The sequence below is a fragment of the Strix uralensis genome, chromosome 15, assembly GCF_047716275.1.
Source record: "Strix uralensis isolate ZFMK-TIS-50842 chromosome 15, bStrUra1, whole genome shotgun sequence".
Taxonomy (NCBI): domain Eukaryota; kingdom Metazoa; phylum Chordata; class Aves; order Strigiformes; family Strigidae; genus Strix; species Strix uralensis.
In genome coordinates this window covers 2,233,861-2,256,352 of record NC_133986.1, presented here as the reverse complement: position 1 = coordinate 2,256,352, position 22,492 = coordinate 2,233,861, and the positions used below count along the sequence as shown (strand labels likewise).

At 39.1% G+C, this 22,492-nt stretch overlaps 1 protein-coding gene across 10 annotated transcripts in view; it reads right to left on the bottom strand.

Annotated features, from left to right (window-relative positions):
• The window catches only part of BMAL1 (basic helix-loop-helix ARNT like 1), a 52,357-nt gene that overhangs the window by 22,698 nt on the left and 7,167 nt on the right, over positions 1 to 22,492 (bottom strand). For 5 of the 10 annotated variants that reach the window (XM_074884974.1, XM_074884979.1, XM_074884973.1 and 2 more), the window contains exons 2-3: positions 3,250 to 3,373; positions 2,379 to 2,526 (exon numbers count right to left, since the gene is read on the bottom strand). In XM_074884974.1, the coding sequence (XP_074741075.1) occupies positions 2,379 to 2,518 (140 nt within the window). In that variant the 5' untranslated portion in view covers positions 2,519 to 2,526; positions 3,250 to 3,373. Of the gene's footprint in view, positions 1 to 504; positions 968 to 2,378; positions 2,527 to 3,249; positions 3,374 to 4,749; positions 4,771 to 6,017; positions 6,038 to 12,436; positions 12,453 to 21,570; positions 21,588 to 22,492 lie in introns of those variants that run through there. The other 5 variants (XM_074884976.1, XM_074884981.1, XM_074884977.1 and 2 more) reach the window with 5 other exon arrangements.

Below are 22,492 nucleotides of genomic sequence, written 5' to 3'. Positions count from 1 at the left end.
TTATAAAAGCCTTATGAAAAATCTCATATTAGCCATTAACATACTAGTTATTCCTGTTCAACACTGGATATTAGCCTTCTTAAAAATAAACATGGTAGTCTTTCATATATTATTCCTTCCACTTTTAAATCAATTATCTTTGTGATTAGTTTTTTTAAGTAGTTTGAATAATGCTAAAAAAGTTTTCTTCATGACTCAATTTGCACGTTTGAGTTGCTATCTTAGTCAATGTCTCACAGCACTGCTGATGCTCACAAAGAAATAGCATGCAGGTCTAGAATAAGACTTAGAAACAAGGCATCAGTTTTCCACTTGTGATGCCACCTTTAGCTACACGATGCTTGTTGTGACGTAATTCATTTTAGCCTTCGAAAAACCCAGAAAGCAAAAATCTAAAAGAGGTACAAGGTAAGTTACAAATGCTTCAGGATCGTTCGTTTTCTTATCGTGCACTATTTTGACTGAAAACACTACTCCCAAAAAATAAATGAACTATTTATAGACCTGTGCATGAAGTCTTGGATTCCAGCATTTGACTAAAACAGATCCTAGTGGAGAACAGACAACCTTTGCTGAAGTGACAGCAATAGGTTGGACAGGAATCTCCTGGAGAAGTGGCAGCAGAAAGAATTAAACAGAAGCTGGTGTGGAGAGCTGAAAGCACAGCTGATCAGTATGCTTGCTTGTACTTGAGAGGTGAACGAAGAACCACACTAAAACAGTCAGGTTCTGCCTTCCTTATTCCCTGACTTCACTGGTAAATGAAGCGTAAAACTGGACACTCAGACAATTTATGTAAAAAACAAATTGTTAACAGGCAGCAAAAGCTGAACAGTAGCATTTCTGAACATTTACCAATACATACATATAGAAGGAGGTATCAAGGAAGTCTACCTTAAGTTCTATTTTAAAATAGGAATATTCACTAGCCACCATTTCCTTTGCAATACAACATGAACTGTGGTATGTGGACAGCTGTTGTAAACTTATTTTACTTAGGATTCAAGGAAACTGTTTTCACATATTTTAAAAAAATGCACACACAACCTAAAGGGCAGAATTATAACTTACAAGAGCAAGCTGTCTTTTGGAAAAGAGGACTTGAGCAATGCTTCCTACCCAGAAGAATAAAGATGGAGAAATCCTTTCTAGAGAAGAGGAAGTTGGTAAGGTTGAGGCTGTTCACTGAATTTTGTAGTAGTCAATTCAACTAGAGGGTCATGTACTTTTCGGGAAGACCAAATGCATATTAGAGAAGGTACGTATGCAGTATGTTTGTGGTCTTTAAATAGTACTTAAAAGTTTTGTGCATAAGTTCTCCTAAAAAGAAGTGCTATGCACAGGGAACCTAATTCTTAATTGTCATGCTCAGCATGGATTAAAAATTCCACCCCTCCCTGTAAAAAGAACTGCCAACAATCCAAAGGCCCACAATGATAAAGTTTGTGCTAAGTGACATAAAAATGGACTATGTAGCTGTATTAATAAGGGATGGGACCCACTCACGAGTTACCCTGCAGCTAGACTTTGTAAAGTTACACTACATACGAGGTTTGCATAGTTACTTAGAGTAAGTAGGTTGGTCTTGATGTACCTAGTGTAGAAGACCTTACACGTTTGGAAATTTAGCAAACTTCACTATGACTATGTGATTTCTTTCTATTTCAAATACCTGCCCCAAGAGAGAAACTATTCAGCAAGCTTCCCTTAAAGAGAAGCAGCTTCCTTGAAACAAAAATCACATTCTAGCACTGATTCAGAAGAAACGAAGTTTTTATTTTGTCAGGAATAATAGCCTACAGTCAAGGACCAATATAAGATTAAATCAGTTGATTAAATGAAAGGCAGATCTACTGCCTCAAACCAGAGGCTATTCAGATTCATGTTCAACTGGGAGACTAAAATAGCTTCATCAGGCAAAGGTTGGCATCACACTGATAGGAAGTGACTAAAAAGGCAAAAAAATAGGTGAAGAAAAGGAACTATTCCCAGTTTTACTTCTGCTTTTTAATGACTTTATTATCTTCCCTCCCGCTAGTCAGACATTCTATTTTCTATATATAAATGGGCAATATATTCAACCTTCACACTGTACACTTCATCAGTATTAATTTCCGCCCCCCATCAGCCAAAGGTTTCTTTCTTCAGCCCTGCGTCATCCGATAGCCCTCAATTCTAGCTGCACCAAGATGAAGGCTTTATTTTTATTATTAAATATTAATGCATAGTAGTTTTTTTTCTTTATTAAAACCTTTACGACAGGTTGTCAAGAAAAGGTTATTTTAAAAATGCTATAAAGATTTCTACCATCTCCTCCACTGTATTGTGTGTTAACAACCTCTTTTTAGCAGTGTTAAGTCAAGAGAAATCCAACTTACTGATAATCAGTAGAGCTTCCCTTTCTCTTCCTATTACAATCCATTCCTGAAGTGCTAAGGGAACTGGAGATCAAGTCAGCAGGGTCTGGTGACATAAAGTCACTAATTGTAGAAGATATGTCCATCCTTTGGTCTGCCATTGGATTGCCTAACATTAGGAAAAAAAGAAAACCAAAAGAAAACCACCAAAACCCCACTGCGTTAATAGAAGCAGAAGCTTACATATTTTTAACCAAAAAACAAATCTCAAAACTTAATATCCTTAAAAACTGCAAAAAAATCACAATTCTGTGTTTTCCTTTTGCTGTAAAACATGTAACAGGCAAAATCTCCTTTTCCAATTACTGGCGTGTTGAATATTGCACACAAACCATGACCATTCTCAAAACACGTCACCTAATGCAATTGTTTTAAAGGACTGTCAGCGCAATCTTTAACTAAACCAGGTTTACTCTTATGTTAACTGGCCAGCCAACTGTTTCTACCTAACACAAAGAGCAAGTTCTGTCTGTCTTTCCCTGACAGGGAACAGTAGTTTTAGTGTGTCTCTCCATTTGAAGATCATATTATCAAAGTTCATAAGCTTTGAGAGTTCTAATTCCACTGAATTTCATGGAACAGAATTCAGATTTCCATAGAAAATCAGGTTAAACAAACACCTCCACCACAGCAGACCCCACAAATAAAAAACTAATAACCCAGTGATGGTCTAAGACTACTAGATAAAGGTACAAACAAATCTAATTAGCTTTTTCATCCAAAACATACACATTTTAATCCTCTAGACTGCAAATAACTATATTGTTGGAAGAAACCCTGTGAAAAGTTTATTCATTACTAGATGGCATCAACTGTGAAACAGATTTTTTACCTGAAAGTCTGTCTTGGAAGCCTAGATCCACCAGGGGAAAGATGATGACGCTCAGCCTGAGGCAGCTAATCACCTTAAAACTCTTCCATGCCTCATATTCTGTTAGTCAAGTACTTTCAAAAAACTGAATGGGAAGAAAACCAGCAAGGTTAAAAAACACTTTCAAAACAATTTTGTTTAGAACAATTGCTTCAGACACAGTTTACAACAGCAAATAGATATTTTCTACAAAAGGATTGAATTTTAATTTCCTTATAAAGTATAGAAATTTGATCCATCATCAGAAGGGTTAGATGTTGGGATGTGCAGCTCCAGTGGAGCGAGCTTTGGAACAGAAGGAATCTCTTCAGCATCACTTCCTTTTGGGCACTGCTTATCATTCTTTGGTCTTTGCCTACAACCCCTTTGCTCACAGACAATGATCAGACCTGAACACATTTGCTGTCAGATGTGACCAGAATGAGTCAAACTGCTGTTACAGTGCAAAAGACAGATTTATTCCTTCACTCCTGGCTGCCTCACTTTTAACATGTCCATAGAAGTAAGACAGTTTGGGCTTGGCTTACTATTTTATTTCCCTTGTAACAGCAGCTGGCATTTCAAAGGAAAGGGAATTAAACATTTTTCTATCCTGCATGATTCAAGTTTTAAATAAAATCCATACCCCATACTGTAACTCAGGTCCTCAACTGTGTCTCTCAACTACACTGTAAACTTAGTGGCAGGTCTGCACGTGGATGTCCTTCCCTTCCAGACTGCTGACACAAAACAAGTTTTTCCAGCAAAACTTATTACGCAAGACTTAAAAACTGTTCTAAGTCTGCCTCTTGCAAAAATCTCTGAAGGTTTTTTGGATACACAGTTTTCTGGTTAATGCATCTGTGAACATCATGACTGCCTTTCCAACCTGTGATGACATCAAACTTCCCAATTACACACATCAGCAAGCTCCCACAACACTCTCAGAAGTTCGCAAGTCAACCAACTAGTATTCTGTCAACATGATCACATTATAACTGATTTACTAAATTGCATACATAGACATGTTAAAGAGTTATAAGCCAACAGAAACCTCACAAAATCTAAAGTCAATGGTATAATTTTCATCAGCTCTGCCAGAATATCAAATTCAGAATTTATTTCAGAAGTTTAAATAACCTAAATCGCTGGTCCTGTTACAGTAATAAGTCAGGATCACAGCTGTTAAATCTCAGGTCAGGCAAGTCATTGCCTTAATACCACCAACTTCTGAACAGAGGATCATTGTTCTAGAAGCAGAGCTTCCAAACTGCTGCTGAGGGCTCACTGTCCATCCACACGACAACTTCTCTGTGGTCCCTTCTCAAAAATGAAAAAGGAGCCAAGTATTTGCAAATGTGTGGATGAACTGGTACAGGCAAGTTAAGAGGCCAGCTGGCATCGAAAGGTCACTGACCAAAGAAAAATCAGTACAAATTTAAGTCAAATTATAAATTGCTATTGAATATACCCACAGTTTACTTTACAAAGCTTTCGTTCACACTAATATGGTTACTTGTAGATCAGGCCTTATTTTCTTCCTATATCAGCATTTTCCTAGTTATCTGCTGTTTCTCTTACTCAAAGTAGTCCAACAACTACAAACTCGATTATGTTACTGTGGTTTATGAGATTACTGCAGCTTAATTTACAAGCCACCAGTTAAACCACAGTCACTGACCATTTCTCTGTGCTTGGTTCAGATCCAAAAACACTATCTGCAGCCTCAGTTGATGTGTAGAAGTTATAGCTAAACTGTGTGGTCTGTTGCTAAGCCCTATGGATCCAGTGATAAAAGTACTGTCACATCAAACTACCTACAATGCCTCTTTTTCATGCTGTCCAATTAGTGTGCATCCATGATTCAGTCTTGGAACCTAATATAGAACCCAAGCACTGTACAAGTATTTTCTAAAATTTCTGGCCCAACCCACCCACAATTAACTTTCAAAAGTGCCTGAACACTTCTATATGTGAGCGTACTTGTTGAACTCATATTTTACTGCCTAATATAATTTCATGGACCACTTATGATGACCTCAGACAGAAGGTTGGGATGAGCTAGAATTTAAAAAAGCAAACATGGAAAAAAAAGGGTTCACAAGTTTAACACTGTCCTTTCCCTTTAAGAATGCCTACAACAGCATTTGAACTTCATAATCAGAATGCTGTACAAGTCACTGGTATGCTTTAACGCAAAAAAACCCCCAAACTGCTCTGTTGTTCATCTGAAAACAAAAATTTCAAAGCAGTTTTACAGAAAAAAAAAAATCTTGAAATCAAGTATCCATTCAACTGTGCTGCTATTTTAAATGATAACCAAGTGTCTATATTTGATAGTTTCAAAGCAGTCATTTTAAGTGTCTTCACCATTTAAGCAGAACGAAATTACATAAAAATCAGAATTCTCAATGTCCTTTCAAGTCAGCCACTTCTGTATCATGTCCCAAATGCTCATCCCAGTTCTAACAACCACAGTCCTACATTTTAGCATTATGAGTTATGAATCACGCATGTCTCTTGAAATGAGGTTTAAATTTAAGAAAATGTCAACCCAATGATCAGAGCAAAAATCAGCATGTTTTAATAATAAACGTATAATAAATAGTGAACAGTTCAGAGAAATGTCTTGTTGCAAGGCTTTCTTAAAGTTCTGAAAAACTGAATATTTTACTATCTTTTCACGCTCCAGCTGCCAGCTGTTTAATGGCTCAAAAAACCCTCTCTATGAGAAGGAACACGAAAGTTACCCATGTATATAAGCAAAGTTCAAATCTTCCATTTATGATGCCCAGCCTATTGCCAAAGTACTCCAAGGATCTACTTGAAAAAATGCCATGTAGTCCACTTCCTGATTAAATTCTCCTGTAGGTGAGAATCAAATATTTTATCATTCTATCGCATGACAGTGTCTCATGTCACAGCCTGTTTGGGACTACTTCCTTCAGGCTTCCCCTCCCTTGCATTCAATTTTTTTCCAACCCCCTGTAACAAGGCTAATGAGACAGTAAAAACAAATCTTACTGTTCATCCCTTAAAAAAAAAGTTAGATGACACGTGACTGGCTTAATCATGCAGCAAAGCTGATCACGAGTACATAAACACCTCTGAGCAAATCAAGGTCAGAGCTAAAGTAGGTCAACTATGTCTGCCAAGCACCCATCCGGGAGTCAAGACCTCTTTATACAAGCACCAGCAGTTTCAGTTATCCCCAGGCAAGAGTCAACTATCTCCAACATACATACATATTTATTCTAAAAGAAACGCAATTCATAACTTTATGAATCAGAAGTGTCTCATATCTTAAAAGCACTATTTCACAATGACAGAGGAAAACTGTGGTGTGGTTTCCCTAAGAAGTAATTGAAAAGATACTCACTGTCCCTATGCGTAATGACTGAACCAAAACCAGCTACAAAATGGAAATCATCTACTTCCCTTCACAGCAGTATTCCACCTCCAATGGTAACTGTCACAGTACGAACTAGTAAGAAACAGAAGAATAGGATTATGTATCTTCACTATCTGTATTTCTCCAAGAGGTGGTGTAGATGTACGGATACTCCAGGTGCGCACACAGTCAGCAATGGTGGGAGATTTCTGCTCAGCAGCACAAGGACTGCAAGCGTCCCTAAGATGATTTCAAGATGCATACTGGCACACATGGGCATGGTTGCTGCAAAAAACAAGCCGTTCCTACATCAAAATCTTTACTATGATATACTCTGTAGGAATCAAAGGAAGATCTTTGAACTAAAGCAGCGGTATTTTCCTTTTCCTTCAGTAGTTAAGGAGCAGCTGTCAGAATACTTCGTATTTGCCTGATATATTGATACTGTGTTGTTTTAATGGCACATTTGTGTTCCTTGAACTCCCTAATATTATTTGCAAGAACGCTCTGTACTCCCAGAAGATAAAAAGCCCTGTGGCTTCCTCTCACATGCAGATGCATCTCACCGCACCCCCTGGAGCAAAGAAGCAATTCTACCCTGGTTTGCTTGTTGAGGTCATCCTTCTACCACTCACACATCAGCGTGTTCGCCAACCCCTGGCAGCCGGTGATCCATGTCTGAGTTTTGGAACTCTTCCCCACCCAAGCTCTTAGCAACATCAGTAGCTCATGTTTCGACCCCGTCCTTAACTACACAGACAGAGCAGCAGTGATCCAGCAGCCTCCTGCACCTCTCACGTCAGCCTCTGTGGCTGCCCAGCCCCTCACAACAGGGCACGAGTGGCCCCTGCTCTGGGGAGGGCAGAGGCGCAGCCTTCACCCACTCAAGTGACTTACTGCCACAGCAGCTGCTCCCCATCTTTCCTAAGGAAAAAGTAGCAGGCTGGAGGGAAGCAGCCCATGAATTTAAACCAGCCACAAAGCTACAAGATTAATCATTTTGACATAGCGAAAAAAAAAAGAAGTCTCCAATAAACAGAAGAAAAGCTCCACAGGCACAAAGAACATCTTTCAGCTCTAGGAAGTTAATGTAAAGGCAGTTTCTTAATATCCTGTCCACATGAACTCCCCTACTGAAACCAAGTCTGTTCATCACTAGCGTCTCTGAGAAAAGACAGAACGAGTCATATCATGGCTCACAGTCACCTCACAGTTTTCCAGACTGCCATAGTAGTAACGGAGCCAGGGGACAATATTCTGAATTTTATCTTGTTCATAGAGCACTTAAGACTTCCAGTTCAAGAGGGGCCTCAGAGCCCACCTCTCCTTGCTTAAAAGGGTAAGTACTTAAAACTTTACTTCCATATATTTTAACAAAGGACTTCTCTGTGGCTTCAAAACCAAAAGAATAAGTGGTAACTAAAATAACTTTCTCTTGCACTGCAGAGCTCAGAATCAGACCCAGGAACACAGCAGTGTCTCACCAGTGCTCAGTAAACGGGAAGGATCACTTCCCTCAGCCTGCTGGCAACGTTACTCCTAACACAATCCAGGAGGCTGCTGGCCCTCTTTCCTGCAAGGGCACCATTACTGGCTCATGCACCCCCAAGATCTTTTTTGCCAAGCTGATCAGCCCCTAGTCTGTACTGGGGCATGAGGTTTTTTTCTCTCCAGGTGCAGGACTTGAAATCTCCCTTTGCTGAACTTTATAAGGTTCTTGATAAGGTTCTTGTCGACCCTCTTCTCTGGCCTCTAGAGATTCCTCTGATTGGTAGCACACCCATGGGGTGTATCAGTCACTCCTCCCTGTTTTATATTGTCTACATCTCTAAGTATGAAGCTCTAGACAGCATGGAAAGAAAGGAAAAGAGGCTGGTTCTTGAAAGAGAACTGAACAGATTTAACAACCTCTCAAAATCCTAGCTCATGTTCTTCTCTCAGTGAAGCAAACAAACGTTTGCTTCAAGGCTGGTGCAGTCCCATGGGAAGGCCTTATGGATGGAGATATGGACCATCTCCAACCAAAGCCAATCCGTGCCATTTCCAGGAATCAAACCTGTTTAGACCAAAAGGGGTCTGTCTGTGCTATGGATGAATTATTTCCCTCCCTAGTAGGGGACTGGTGCATACCTCTAGTGATATAGCTAAAAGTATCATACAGTTCTACAGAACAGCCACAGGGTCTGGAAACTGTATCATCGTCAGAAGCAGCATCCTGACTGACTGGTTGGCCTCAGACACAGGAGGTTTCATTTCCTCTCATGTCTCAAGACCATTTGCCTCTCTACTAGTGAATCCCAGCTAAAAGAGTGTTTCAACAAAGTTTGCTAGTTTGCAATCATTATTGAAAGCTTGATCTAGTATAAGCTTCTCATCAGCCAAGATTAGACTCTTTGAGCTCTTATTCTTTGAAGTACGCTTATGTTGGCCTGTTTGGATATATGACTTTGGGCAGCCATCAAAAGGAAACATCAAAGGGACCTAATGAAGCCCTTGTGAAAAGATGGTGATGCACACTATTGGAAACCAGTACTAACATGCTGCTGTTACCAAAGGAACCTGGCCTGCTTCAATAATCAATCCTCCAGTACATGTACTCCTTATAGGTATCCAGAAGCTGCCTCCACAGGGAAAACAAAATGGACCTCCTTTTTTTGGAAGACCAGGTTTCAAGGGATTTCTGCAGCACACCTACCAAACATGGCTGTTACCTACACATGAAGCAAACCACAGCCTCTCTATAGACTTCTGGAAGCAACAAGTACCAGTCCTCACATCACTAGATACTGAGTATAACTATATCAGTGCTGAAGTAATTCCTAAGCTCAGCCACAGTGGCCAGAACAAGAGTAACCAGCTCAGATGTCTCTACTTAGAGCAGGAACCAGTGAATTCTGCCTCAGAGCTGCGCAAACATTTTACTGGGTGCCTTATGACATTTTACAACCACACCAAGATCCCCACAGGTATTCTAGGAACATATTTTCAGATTTCATCTCAAATGTCAAGATGATGGATATTTTAAGGAGGCTTTTACAAAAAAGTATAGCTGTCATACAAAATCTGTAAGATAACAGCTGATCCTCTACAGAGTAAGAAAAATTACACTAAAAATTACACCCAGGTATAACTATTGACGCAAGATCCACTCTCAATTAGCACACTCCTTCATGCCTTTGGAGGCCTTTTTTCAACAGGTCCTGCTGATCAAAAACAACCAGTTCAATTTCACTGGAAATGGATAAAACTGAAATGGAATAAAAATTAGTTATTCTGAGAACAGCTGCTTGTAAGAAGACGACTGAGCTCAATGTGTTTTATTTAAAAAAAACCCCAACAAACAAAAAACAAACAAAAAACCCAAACCAACTTAAAGACAATGCTACACACATTTTGTTCAGCAGAGCACCCCAGAATTTCTGTAGTGTAAGTTATCAACAATTATATTTTACATTTAAAAGTAGGGTCCACCAATGTTAAATGCCGGTAAAGTAAGTTCACAAAATCTGTGTTAAGATGTAATATTTAGCATTCATTTATTCCAACCCTTCAGAAAACTCTGTTTGTGTGGGAAGGAACAAAGTATTATTTTTTCAACATTGGAGAGGGGGTGGGAAAGACTTAAAATTAATAGACAACAGAAACTTTAAGTTCTTTGGGCCAGATATCTAACTCTACTCATTTAACAACAAAATCAGTTTCTTATAGGTATCCAGAAGCTGCTTCCACAGGGAAAACAAAATGGACCTCCTTTTTTTGGAAGACCAGGTTTCAAGGGATTTCTGCAGCACACCTACCAAACATGGCTGTTACCTACACATGAAGCAAACCACCATTACGAAAATCTTTTCGTAATGACAGACCCATACACAGTTAAAGTAAACAACAACAATCTACTCCCTCAACTTTTGAAACATATACTTAGTTGAAGTTCTCAAACTGAGTTTCCAAGCCAGGTCCAGCCTTCAGTGTGTAAAGGATGTACTGTTTCACAACCACTGAATGCAATCCTTGTTCATCAACCCTAGGCCATCCAAGCAATTTGGAGGGAAGAGGGGGGGATGTGTATGAGGTGGGGTGTAAAAGACAGAGAGATCCATCGTACTGTGTGGGTAAATCAATTATCCAGCATTGATATCCTTTAAGTAAAAACCTAATCAAAGCTATTGTTGACTACCTTAGTAGCTTATGTACTTCCAGACTGCTTTGATCAGAAACCTTAAAAACACAAACAAACAAGAAAACCAAGAGAAAACCAAAAAACCACAAAAACCCTCTCAACTGAGGAGGTAGTGGTTCTGTGAAGTCTCCCCAGTTGTACATGCTGCTTCTGATCTGTCAAGAAAATAAGATGTCTCATCTTGTGCTGCACTGTAGTCAACTTCAAAGCAAAAATTTTTAGAAAATTAGAAATTTCTCCTTAAGAGTACTGTACACAACCTGGACTGACATTTCCAGAGCAGGAAAAGCAGACAGATAACAGGTAGGTAGCCAGTTAACTCATTCCTCATGTTTACACAAGCAATGGGAATTTACAAATCAGTGCTTTAACTCACACCTGGGAATGCCTACCCTTTGCACTTGCAGTCCAAAAGATGCAGCTTTCTGTTCCAAGATTTCATCTGACTCCTAAATACAAGCACTAGTTTATAGCAGACAGATGCTTTACATACAAGTTTTAGTGATATCTTAATCCTTCAATTACCCAAACCAAACAAGTAAAGTTTCATGCAGTTAAATATACATCTTCTAATTTAGAGCTTATGAACAAATGTCCGAAAGCCTAACTGTTCATTGTCAGTATCATGGCCGTGATATGCTCTGGGCAAGTTTCATTTCCTTACTGTAGGTAAGTAAAGCTCCTGTATCATCACAATTTGGCAAATACTCTTCCTGTGGTTCATAATCTCTAAAGTTGTCTTTCAGTGGCAGGAAGGCAAAATCCTCTCACAAGAAGTTCTAACAAATGCATCTTCTAAAAGGTATGCATACGAAATACCAGTCTAGCAAAACACTTCCTCATTTACTTGAAAGGTAGAAGCTGTATGTCAGATCCCACTCTCACACTTATCCAGTCCAATCAGTGAGTTGGCACACCATGGAACCCATTCTAGGATTTATTCCTCAAGCTTGTAACTACTGCTTGTGCTTTAATATAACTTGCAATAGGATGTCTTGTTTTAAAGATTTCAACTGAGAACAAGCTTTACCTCAATCCACTCACTGACAAGAGAACCATTTTAGTACTGTTAGTTACTCCACCTTCCAGTCACCAAATCCTTCTGTGCTTTTGTCAGCTTTTCATTTTTTTCACCCCTCCTCATACTGGAGCATTGTAGGCATCAAAACTAGACAATACATTCAAGCTCTGGCATGACTAATACTCCTCAAGTAATATTTCCTCACTTGACTTTTAAAGTTTATATATTATAGGGTGTTAGACATTTTTCAGTTTAATAGGTTGAACCACTACACACTTCTTCTAGTCTCTGAAGTGCATTTATTAAGGTGACAAACCTAGTTTCCCACATTTTCCTTTGGGCTGAATCACCTGGTCCAAATATTGTTAGACATACTGCATACAGTTGAATCTGTTTTTCAGTCACATTATTACTACAACAAACCCAAATGCATTTGGCATGCAAGACCTTTCATTCAGAGATCTATTGCCCAACAAACTATAGCTAAAGACTTTATATCTTCAGCGAACAAAGCATAGAAACAAAAGGGCAAAAATATCACAAAAAGGAGTGTAGACACAGGGGGTTATATTTATACCTTACACTTTCATTTCCAGTTTTTGTGCACTCCCTCTGGTCCTGCTGAATTCCATCTCTGGCTGGAAGAAGCTGTCCCTGCTCTCACCACTCTGCCAGCCTGACAAAGAAAAGTTGACAGGCTGTCAGCTTCGCTTGGACCCTGAAGTAAGCCTTGGGAAAGGAAGATAGTCACAGCCTGCCTGGAAACAAGCTGGGGTATTCCCCACTCAGCTGCCTCTCCACTGTTTCTTCTAGCACACATATCCCTGACAAGTTCATTCTTCCCCCCCGATTTCTTAAAAGCTCTTTTTGACTTAACTTTACATGAAATAAGCTGTCAAATACATATGTATCACATCCATATGAACATCAATATTTCTTCCTTCAGACTATCTCAGTACTATATTAGAGGCTGAACTTAATTTTTGTTCTCCCACTGTACCACTAGTTTTTGGATAGGAAAGCATCACAGCTTTTTGTTAACTATATGAGTAGGTAGTCTGCTAAAAAAAGCTGCAGAAGAACATACAATGATGGCATAGCTACTGTACGTATTAAGCTAACAAAGTTTATGTGTGGAAATGGAGAAATTACTACCTAGATTTACAAATTTCCAGTTTTAAGGAAATAACCCCTCCACACACACACTCATGCAAATAGCCTCAGCTACCTGTCTCTGCACCTGGAGTGCCTTTGATATATGTGCAGTAACAATAAACACTAACATAAATAAGCTCAGCAGTTTGGTTTCCTGAAGTCACACTATTTGCCATTTAAATCCAATGAAACTAGTGAAATCTGAGACACCGGAACAATTTAGCATTTGCATGTTTTCCGTAAAACATCCAAAGACAAAAACATCAAAAAAAGATACACGTGCCATTTTCAGTCTTGTTCAATGTTTCAGAAATACTAACCTCCCCATTTCTGAAACCCTGTTTAAATGAGTGATCTGCTGCTAACACTGAGAAAGGCAGCATTTCAGAGTTATGACAGCTCATACTGTGGCATTATCTGATCCTCTGCTCTCCAGAGAGATTCACATAAAGCAGTTGGGAACCGCAACAATAGTGAACACTGAGAAGTAGGGCAAGTTCCCAACACCCCCTAGGGCCAGCACTAATATTGATACAGTGAATTATGAGCCGCATTACTATAGCTGAAGACTATCCATTCAGCGCCCAACCAACAACAGTGCTTAGTACTGCTACAGGACAAGGCAAGCACGACAGTACAGCTTCTTCCAGTCTCACATCACCCTTTCACCAGTTTCAAGTGACTGCGAAACCAAAATGATAGCCAACAGAATTCTTTAACAGGACATTGAAACTAAAGCTAGTTGTGTCATCATACCATGTACTGAATGCGTACGTGACATACTCTTGTCGTCTTCTGCCATAACACCATCTACTCTTTGTGTTTCCTCTCTTACTTGGATAAACTGGAATTTCTATGTAGTGTGACATCTCCAAGGTAAGCCCCAAATACCACACAATGTGCACTTCACTAAAGCCAGCATCTAGGAAATTTTTGCTTCTGAGGCTTTGTAAATCACAGCATTCTAAGTAAGACTTGGAGGAGCAAACCACATGATAAATTAGGGAGAAACCATGCAGAGTATTTCCTGTCTTTTGAATTCATGTCCAGAGTGGTAAGTACCTCGATAACAGCTATATGGCTTGGGAAGAGTCATATTTGTCTAGCTCAGGATAAGCATGAGATACTGAAACCTCACAGCAAAGTTCCACAGAACAGCTGATATAACACCCTTAGTGCCATCAAAGGGATGGCTTCACTCTGTTTCTTCTTCTCTTCCTTGTCACCCTTCCCCCAGATTTCCCTTCCAGTACTCCAGCACAGACTTTATACAGTCCCCAGAGCCTGTCTGTACTGTGTGTTGAATCAATCTGCTCATCAGGCTGAATAATAATAACTTGAGAGAAAGCACAGTCTTCTAGGAGGTTAGCAAGCTCAACCGTCTTACTGAAGGGTCAGATGATACCCAGAACCAGCGCAAACCAAGAGGGTGAGACATGCCAGAGGAGGGGTAAGCACAGAACTGTCCCTTTCAACAGCAGCAAGTGGCTAACATATTGCTGTTACATCCTTTAACTGCACCTTCAGCTTATTCACAGCACTCCGGCAGTATTTGTTTCTAATGTGCGAATCTCCGCGTGGTTTGAGCAAGGAAAAGTGTGCTGAAACCTTTCTACTGATCCACACCTTCACCATGACATTTTCTCTTCTCAGGGGTTTGTTCTTTTGTGAATGACAAGTTATGAATATACAGGAACAGTATAGGAGTACATCTATCCACTCTGTACGCATTGCTTCAGTGGGAGTATAAGCTTTATTTTCTTGAGAAAGGCCTACAGCAATACGAAAGCCCTTCACAGAAATGGCTGATAAACATATTCCTTTTTTGTGCATCTATACATTAATGCTGACGTTGAGAACCACCAAGTTTCCAAACCTGTGACATTGAGCTGCCAGAGACAGATCTGGATGCAAGCCTCAGACTTGCATTTTTCCAGACAGGCTTTTAAATCTATGATTTCTAATTTAAATCAACAGTCAAGTTTGAATGTGTACTTTTACATTACAACTGAAACTGGAAAAGTGTTCTAAAATTGCTGTTGTATTTTAGAACAAAATCTCATATTACCAAACCATGACAGCCCTTAATAAAGGCAGAGGAATGATCAGGGAACAGCAGCAATTCACTTAATAGGGCCCTTATGCTTTGCAGACATCTTGACTGTTACAAAAAAAAAAAAAAAAAAAAAAAAAGAAAATACAGCAAGTGGGGAGGAACAGTGTGTCATCCACACACAAAAAAAACACCAAAAAACCCACAGATAAAAAAATCCTGCCAACACCAAACATGGGCAAAAGAGAACGAAAGCTTGTTCAGGAAAAAAAAAAAAAACCACAACAAAACACAGCCACACACACCACAAAAGGACTCTTGGTAAAACTGAAGGCTGCATTTTTTTTTAATGATTTTTTTTTGCTTGGATCAAAGATCCACCCATGAAACAACACCCTCCCCCTCCAAACAAAGAGGAGATACAATACAGAGCAAAGGGACATCTGACTAACAGTTGCAAGCAGAAGTTTTTCCAACCCATTGTTTTATTCCAAAAGAGAACATTCCACAACCTACGCAGTCCAATCCCAAAGGGCCTAGGAAGGATCACTAGACAGTTCACATTCCTCCACAAAAAGTTTAAGTAGGTTTAGATGATCTTATTTCCGCAAGTAGCAGACTTGTGCCAAATATTAATAATGCGGTCCCATAGTTACCACTTACAAATGCTCGTAATTATTTACAGCTTCTGAACAGTACGGAGGATGACTTGGATAACATTCAACAAATCCACAGCAATTAAATTTATTAGAAAATGGAAAACTTTCTAGTTTCACTCAGTGGAACAAGACAGGCAACGCATTCTGCAAAAGGAACAATGAAGTAAGCTAGCACTCTTCAGCTCAGAAAACTGGAAGGACCAAGGTCTACAGAATCATCAAATGTCACAGGAGCATGAAACAAAGCTTGGTTGAAAGGTTGAAAACAACACATCTCTTCACACATAAGGTGGTAGGCTGTGGAAACTCTCTGCCAAATAACAGGAAGGCTAGAATGTCATGTGCTTTCCAAAGAGAGGTAGGACCAGTTCATGGAAAAGAATTCTGCTGAGGGTTACCACCACATCTGGTTCGCAAAGTCCCTGAGCTGAAAGTAACTGTGGGCCAGTATCAGAGGACATATGCTTGCCCTAATTTTACTCTTCACAAGCAGCCACTTACAGCCATTGCTCAAGACAGGACTCTACAGGAACTGGGTTTTTGTTATAGCATGCAATGGTCACTGTGACCTTCTTTCAGTGTTAGCAAAAGAACACTACCTTTGAATACTTAGAAATTGAGGTAACTTCTACTTACAAGTATGACATACATGAAATTCCCATAGTGAAAGTGTAAAGTATGCAACATCCTCAAAAAAACCTTCCCAGGTTACCTCTGGTTTGAGTAAACTAACCTGCAGTTATCACCATAACATCACTTAACACCAGGTGGAAGATTTAAATTCAGTCAGTACACATTACACTGAGTTTAGCAAGGCAAACAAAAGCTTAGCTTATCAGAAAAAAATAGTCTAATACAGGAAATAGGATTTATAAGCTAGGTATCTGCTTTCGTAAGTGTAATTTCAAACCCAGTTTAAACAACTAAATTCCTATGCAGCGCCTAGAAACAATAGCACTGAGCAGGGAACCACGTTAATGCACACCGTTCTCCAGTCACCTGAAGTCTTGCCTACAGTATGAAATGAAATTTCAAATCAAGTAGAGCTCACAATTCTCTTAAAAAGGCCAAAAGAGCCAGCAAACCAGGGAAACTGTTACTGATAACACATGGGGAAAATACCAACCAGACACACATGCTTAGAATGGAAAAGAATCACATATTTCAGAGGATCATATACTAATCACTAGATAGAAATATTTCTGAGTCCTATTTTTCTGCAATGTTCACTTCAGAATATATAATCTAGAGTCTCATGCACTATTTTGCCCTGTCTTTAACAGAGAAATAGATACCCTTTTTGTAAGTGTGCTTACCTCAGTCACTCATCTGGTGCTCAACTGAAATGTTTTTTAAGGGTATCTGCTAAAGCCCCTTCAGCTGTCTTCAAGGGTTCTGTCTCCTATTCCATATGTGCCAAATTTATTCTTTGTCCCTAGAGGTACAAGCTTAAGTTTCCATTCAATAAATTCTGAAATAACTGACTAAAGAGAAAATATTTGCCTTGAGTAACTTAACTGGCAAATGTAAGCGTCCTTTCTTTATCTTCATGTTATATCACTACATCTTTGTTTTCCTGAATATGAATATCAGCTCCTCAGGTTTCTCTCCCTCTTTTTACCTCCATTATCAGTGCTTGTACAGTGCTTGTTCTTGTACAAATTGTCTGTATTAAAACTTGAAATTTCAAAATAGAGAAGCGTTGTAATTTGCTCCCTTTAATTAGTAAGATTACAGACCAAAGGCGAGGTTTGCTTTCCTTTTTAGTATTGCTGAACAAAACTTAGGTATTACATTTTGTCTATGCCTTACAGAAAAACAATATGAGAATCCCCAGTAGTATTTCTAAGCTTTTAAGTTGTTTTGAAGAAAGGTTGCAAGTCTGTATAGATGGTCCCCTCCTCTCTGCTACAAGGCTTTCTGGCCCTCCCTCTCCTTCACAGGGCAGTTAAAGCTGTATGTCCTCCAGCTTCCTTCTACTCAAGCACAGGGTAGCAGAGAGATAAATACCGATCTATTAAGAATCTTAATACTGATCCCAGATTCATTCAGATTTGTTCCCTTGTACAATCATGTATTCTCATCACCTCTGCAATAGGAGGCAACCTCATCTACTATTTTATACAACAAACAGATATGCTGTAATTCAGGCAAAGTTTATTTTGGAAAGATATCCTGGATGAACTGATATGTTGCAAGAATCTATTACCCTCCTCCTATCTTCTTTGTTCCAAAGCTTAGTTCCTCTTGTTCAAAACTTCAAACTTTTCTGGTCTGAATTTGAGTAGGTCACCTATCAGCTACTAAACCTCATTTCATTTTCTCCTACCAGGCAACCTTATCAGGTCTTTAACTGAAGGATGAATCCAGTGAATTCCTTTTTCCTCCTTTAACTAAGTTTAGTTGCATTTCTTTGATCTCACACTGTCAGGTTGTTTGCAAAACATAGTTCATTCCTTTAACTCTTTTCAGTTTTCTATAAACACTTTAAGTAGTCTGGGAAAGTTTTAGTTATTACATAATTAACATCATACATAGATCAAACTACCTTTGAATCCAGCTTGATATCCTTATTCATCAAGCCAAAAATTCATTTGTCCACCTCTCTGTAACACTGCACTGGGAAGTGCCAGTCAATAAAGTCCTCCCACCCTCAGTCACTTCAAACCTTCATTAAGTGTGATACACAGATACACAACTGTTTAGCAGCTAGTTAGAAATGGCACACGTATATTTCTTAAGCAAGATCTTCCCAAGCAACAGACTTTTGGAGTGATAACTAAACAGACCAACCTGCACCACTTGGCTCTCACCAGTAAGAGTCTCTTCTGCCATCATATAATTGATACAGTCCCTGACTAGTCTAACAGAGACAAAGCTGAGTGGAAACTGCCAGAAACAATGCCATCAATCCTTGCTTTGATTACAAACAGTAACTGTATGAATCAGTTGGCTAGTTTATCTAATATGGGGCTACCTGGATTTTTACAGTGCAGCACAGACCTCTCTTTGGGAGATTCATAAGACAGAATTATTACATTTTTTTATTAGAAGAGAAGCTGTAAATCTAAACATCTAACGCTTTGTAACTGAAGTCTGACTGCAAGAGTTGTTAACCTTCTAGCTTCATCTTTCAGCTGTGTACTTCCATATAGCACTGGCACTTATCTAACCCCACAGTGAACTGTTCAGAGATACGAACTAGATTAAAACTAATCCTGCTACAAGTCTGAGTAGATCACAGTAAGGTGATTCAGGGAGTCAAACAAGTACCAGCACTGTACAAAGGGGAAGAGATAATAAGCTCAATGCTAAGTGTACATATAACTTGCCTAGCAAACACATACCTGAACATGAGAACACACAGGTTAACTTCTATAGGGATATTATAGCAAGAATAAGCCTACAAAGCCTCCAGTGTAATAGAATTATTCAAGAAACAGTCTGAAAAGTGTTATTTATTTTGTGAGCTGCCGCTTTGAATAAATTTACTCCTTTTATAGAAAGCTTTTTTATCCACACCCGAGTTAAATCAATCTCCAATACATAGGAACACAGTCAAGAAAGGACCTGAATTAATGGTATTCAACATCCAGGTAAGTTAGGCTTAAGAAAAACTGTTCTGTATTAGAATGATACATAAAAACAGACTGAAAAGAAGGAATGTGAGAACTATGAAGATAAGCAGAACAAAACAGTACAGAAAGCCAGCAGGAACTAACCGATTGCCCCTTTTAAGAGTGGAAGAAAATGATTAGCTCACATGTGGAAATGATTCTGATGAGTACACTTCTGGAAGGATGTGTGGAAAATACAGAACGACACCATAAAGAATAATTGAAGAGAAACTTGCATGCTGTTGCCAAACAAAGACTCAGCCAAATTACATCACAGGGAGGAGTTAGAGAGGATATGCTGTGTTGCATTTGAAGGTGGAAAACTACGGTACTTCACTACAACATGAAATTAGGTTTGCTAGAAAGGGCAACTAAAGTTAACTGTATTTATCCCTCATGTTTCTTCTTTAAGAAGAAACCTGCTAGTCCATCAAGATTCTTCCAGGCGTTGGAAGTCCTGGAAAGTTCCTTTTTCTGCTTCCTGAAAGCCGCTGAAATCCACCTGCCAGCTGCTCCTACAGACAAACATGAGAATTTGCACAAAACTCTTACCAACACAGCATCATTCCAAAACATTGCCATAACACACAAACACACAAAAAAAAGCAAACAAAGCACTCACAGAACTGAGACAAGAGGATAACAAAAAGCCACACAGAAGCAATTTTAAGGGGGAAACTTTTTTTTTTTGGTGTGTAAATAAAGTCAGAGACCAGTTACCAGGTTTTCCAAAGTCACCAAACAAAATTCAGTAGAAAAATGGAAAAGTATGTTTCATTGACAAATAACAGAAACCAGTACTTTTCCAGGTTTCTCAAGGGACGCCATCATTTAAGTACATGACAAAGTATTTGTTAAAAAACAAGAAGCATGCATCTGAAAGCTGTGCCAAAGGAAGTATATTACACAAGTTTTACAGCACACCATGAATGAATCCAATGAATCCATGGAGGCTTAACTACTTGCCTGAGCAAATCCCGTTCTAAAAGGCACATTAATTTTGCCTAAAAAGCACCCAGAACTCTCCTAGACTAATTTAAGCATTTAAAAGAAACTCTAAAGTCTTTGTAAGGTTGAATAATGATCAGTTCACCTAGAGACAAAAGATTGTAGATATGCTACAACACTATCTAGTTCTCTAATGAGATACCAATAGGCACTTTTTTCCCTTGATTTTTGTTACATGGAGAATTTCTTTTTCATCCTGCTTCTGAGATGTGCAACTATTTGGTCCTCACTAGCATTCATATGCTCTAGGAAAAAAAATAAATTTATTAATACATTTTAAGTAGAAGGCACAGATTCTCCTGTTACCTGCCGACTTAAACCTTTTCATACTTTCCATTTATATTCCAAATTAAGTTCAACAGTTTTAGTCAATCTTTTTTCAATAAGTACATCACAGCCATACAGAAAACAGATTTTCATGTCACTGTCACAAAGACAATTCTTCTGAATGGCTATTTGATGAGAACATCAAGAATAAACCAGGGTGCCAATATTTCTCTAAAGGGAAGCCTGAGTAGGTTTTGGAGTTTTGCTTCCAGAAAACAGAATATGTAGACAAACTGACAGCAAGATGAGACCTATGCCATTAAGCAGCAATTCAAGATGCAACTCAAGATGCAACTAGTGGACTGAAGTCCAAACCATGTATTGTCTTGGTGGAAAAGAACATCTTCTTCCTTTCAGTCTCCTTCCTATATTCCATTTCCTCCAGATTTCCTGGCAAACCTAACTGGAGACTTTGCTGGGTCTCTGCCATTTTTAGATAAATTATCAGTTTGACAATAACTTGGACATGTAAGTGTTCAGCTCTGGTAGTCAGGTGATCATGGTGAATGAGCTCCCGAAAGATTTGAGTATCTGACACACTTCTGTATTTGTTCATCTGGAAACCCCGAAGCACATGGGCCAGTAAGGGAAAGAGAGTCAGATGTCTAGCTGAGTTACTCTTTCTTGTTATGAAAAAGAATTTTTAAAAAATGGCACAATAAATAGTGAAAAGCTCCATTGTATAGCTCCAGAGATGAAAGTAAAGAGTTGCTTATTTTTCTAGCTTCTGGATATCAGTATCAAAACCAGATTTTTTTCAACAATTTTTTATGTAGAGTTATGAAAGAAATGACCCAACACAGCTTAATCCAAAAATATTCTGCCATAAATCCTCTTCTTCCATGTCAAGGCTGCAGTGTAACATATTTAAAACAGCACTTTTCACACTTACTGCCTCTCCCACCTCTCCTTCGGGACTACTCATTTTGTGAGCTGTGCTGTTTCCTAACCTACAAAAGCAAAAATGTTTATGAAGCCACAGGTTGTATGGTATCAGCGAACTCAGTAATTCAAATCAAATCCTTGAGCCACAGCAGATTCCCCAGTCCAGTACCTTTGCCCAAACACATATGCCACCACAGAGCAGAGGGACAGGATACATGGGATGGAAATGGTTAGCCAGGAAGGAGTTAGACTGTTGATGGGGGCTACATTGTCCACAGCAGACCAGTTCAAGTGATCATGAAAACTACTGTCCAAATTCATCCAGCTGCCCATGGATGTTGCAAAGGATTCATGTATCACTATAGGACAAACTGCTGGGCACCAAAACCAGAGATGGGTTTTTCCTTTTTGTCCTGTCCAAGTACCTGAGCATACTGCCTGAACAGTAGCCTTTCCCCCACAGGTGTGAAAAAATTCATCAATTCATCAGGTCTGCAAAAATTCATCACTCAGATTAGAATTCTTGGGAGGAACATATAGGACAGTCAGAAAACTCTCAGGGTGGCATCAGCCGTACATAAAACTGTTAAACTTTGCTCTGAGCTGGTTAGTTGATAATCTCTACTGGGAATGGGAATATAGAAACATCAGTTCCTACAACAGCCAACTACTGTAATGTTCTCCTCTATTCCCCCCCCCCCCCCCCCATCATCATATTCTTGATGATGACAAAAGCATTAGAGTAAGACAAATGAAATGCTACTCCAGCTAAGAAAATAAAGCAGGCATTTGCTACGGAAGAGTCTCATGGTCAAGTCAGATAAATTAGGACAGGAATTACTTCATTCAAGAAATAGTGCCAAGTACAGTAATTGAGAACTCTTTACTGCCAGCTGGGATATCTTAAACAGACTGAACTAGATTTTTAA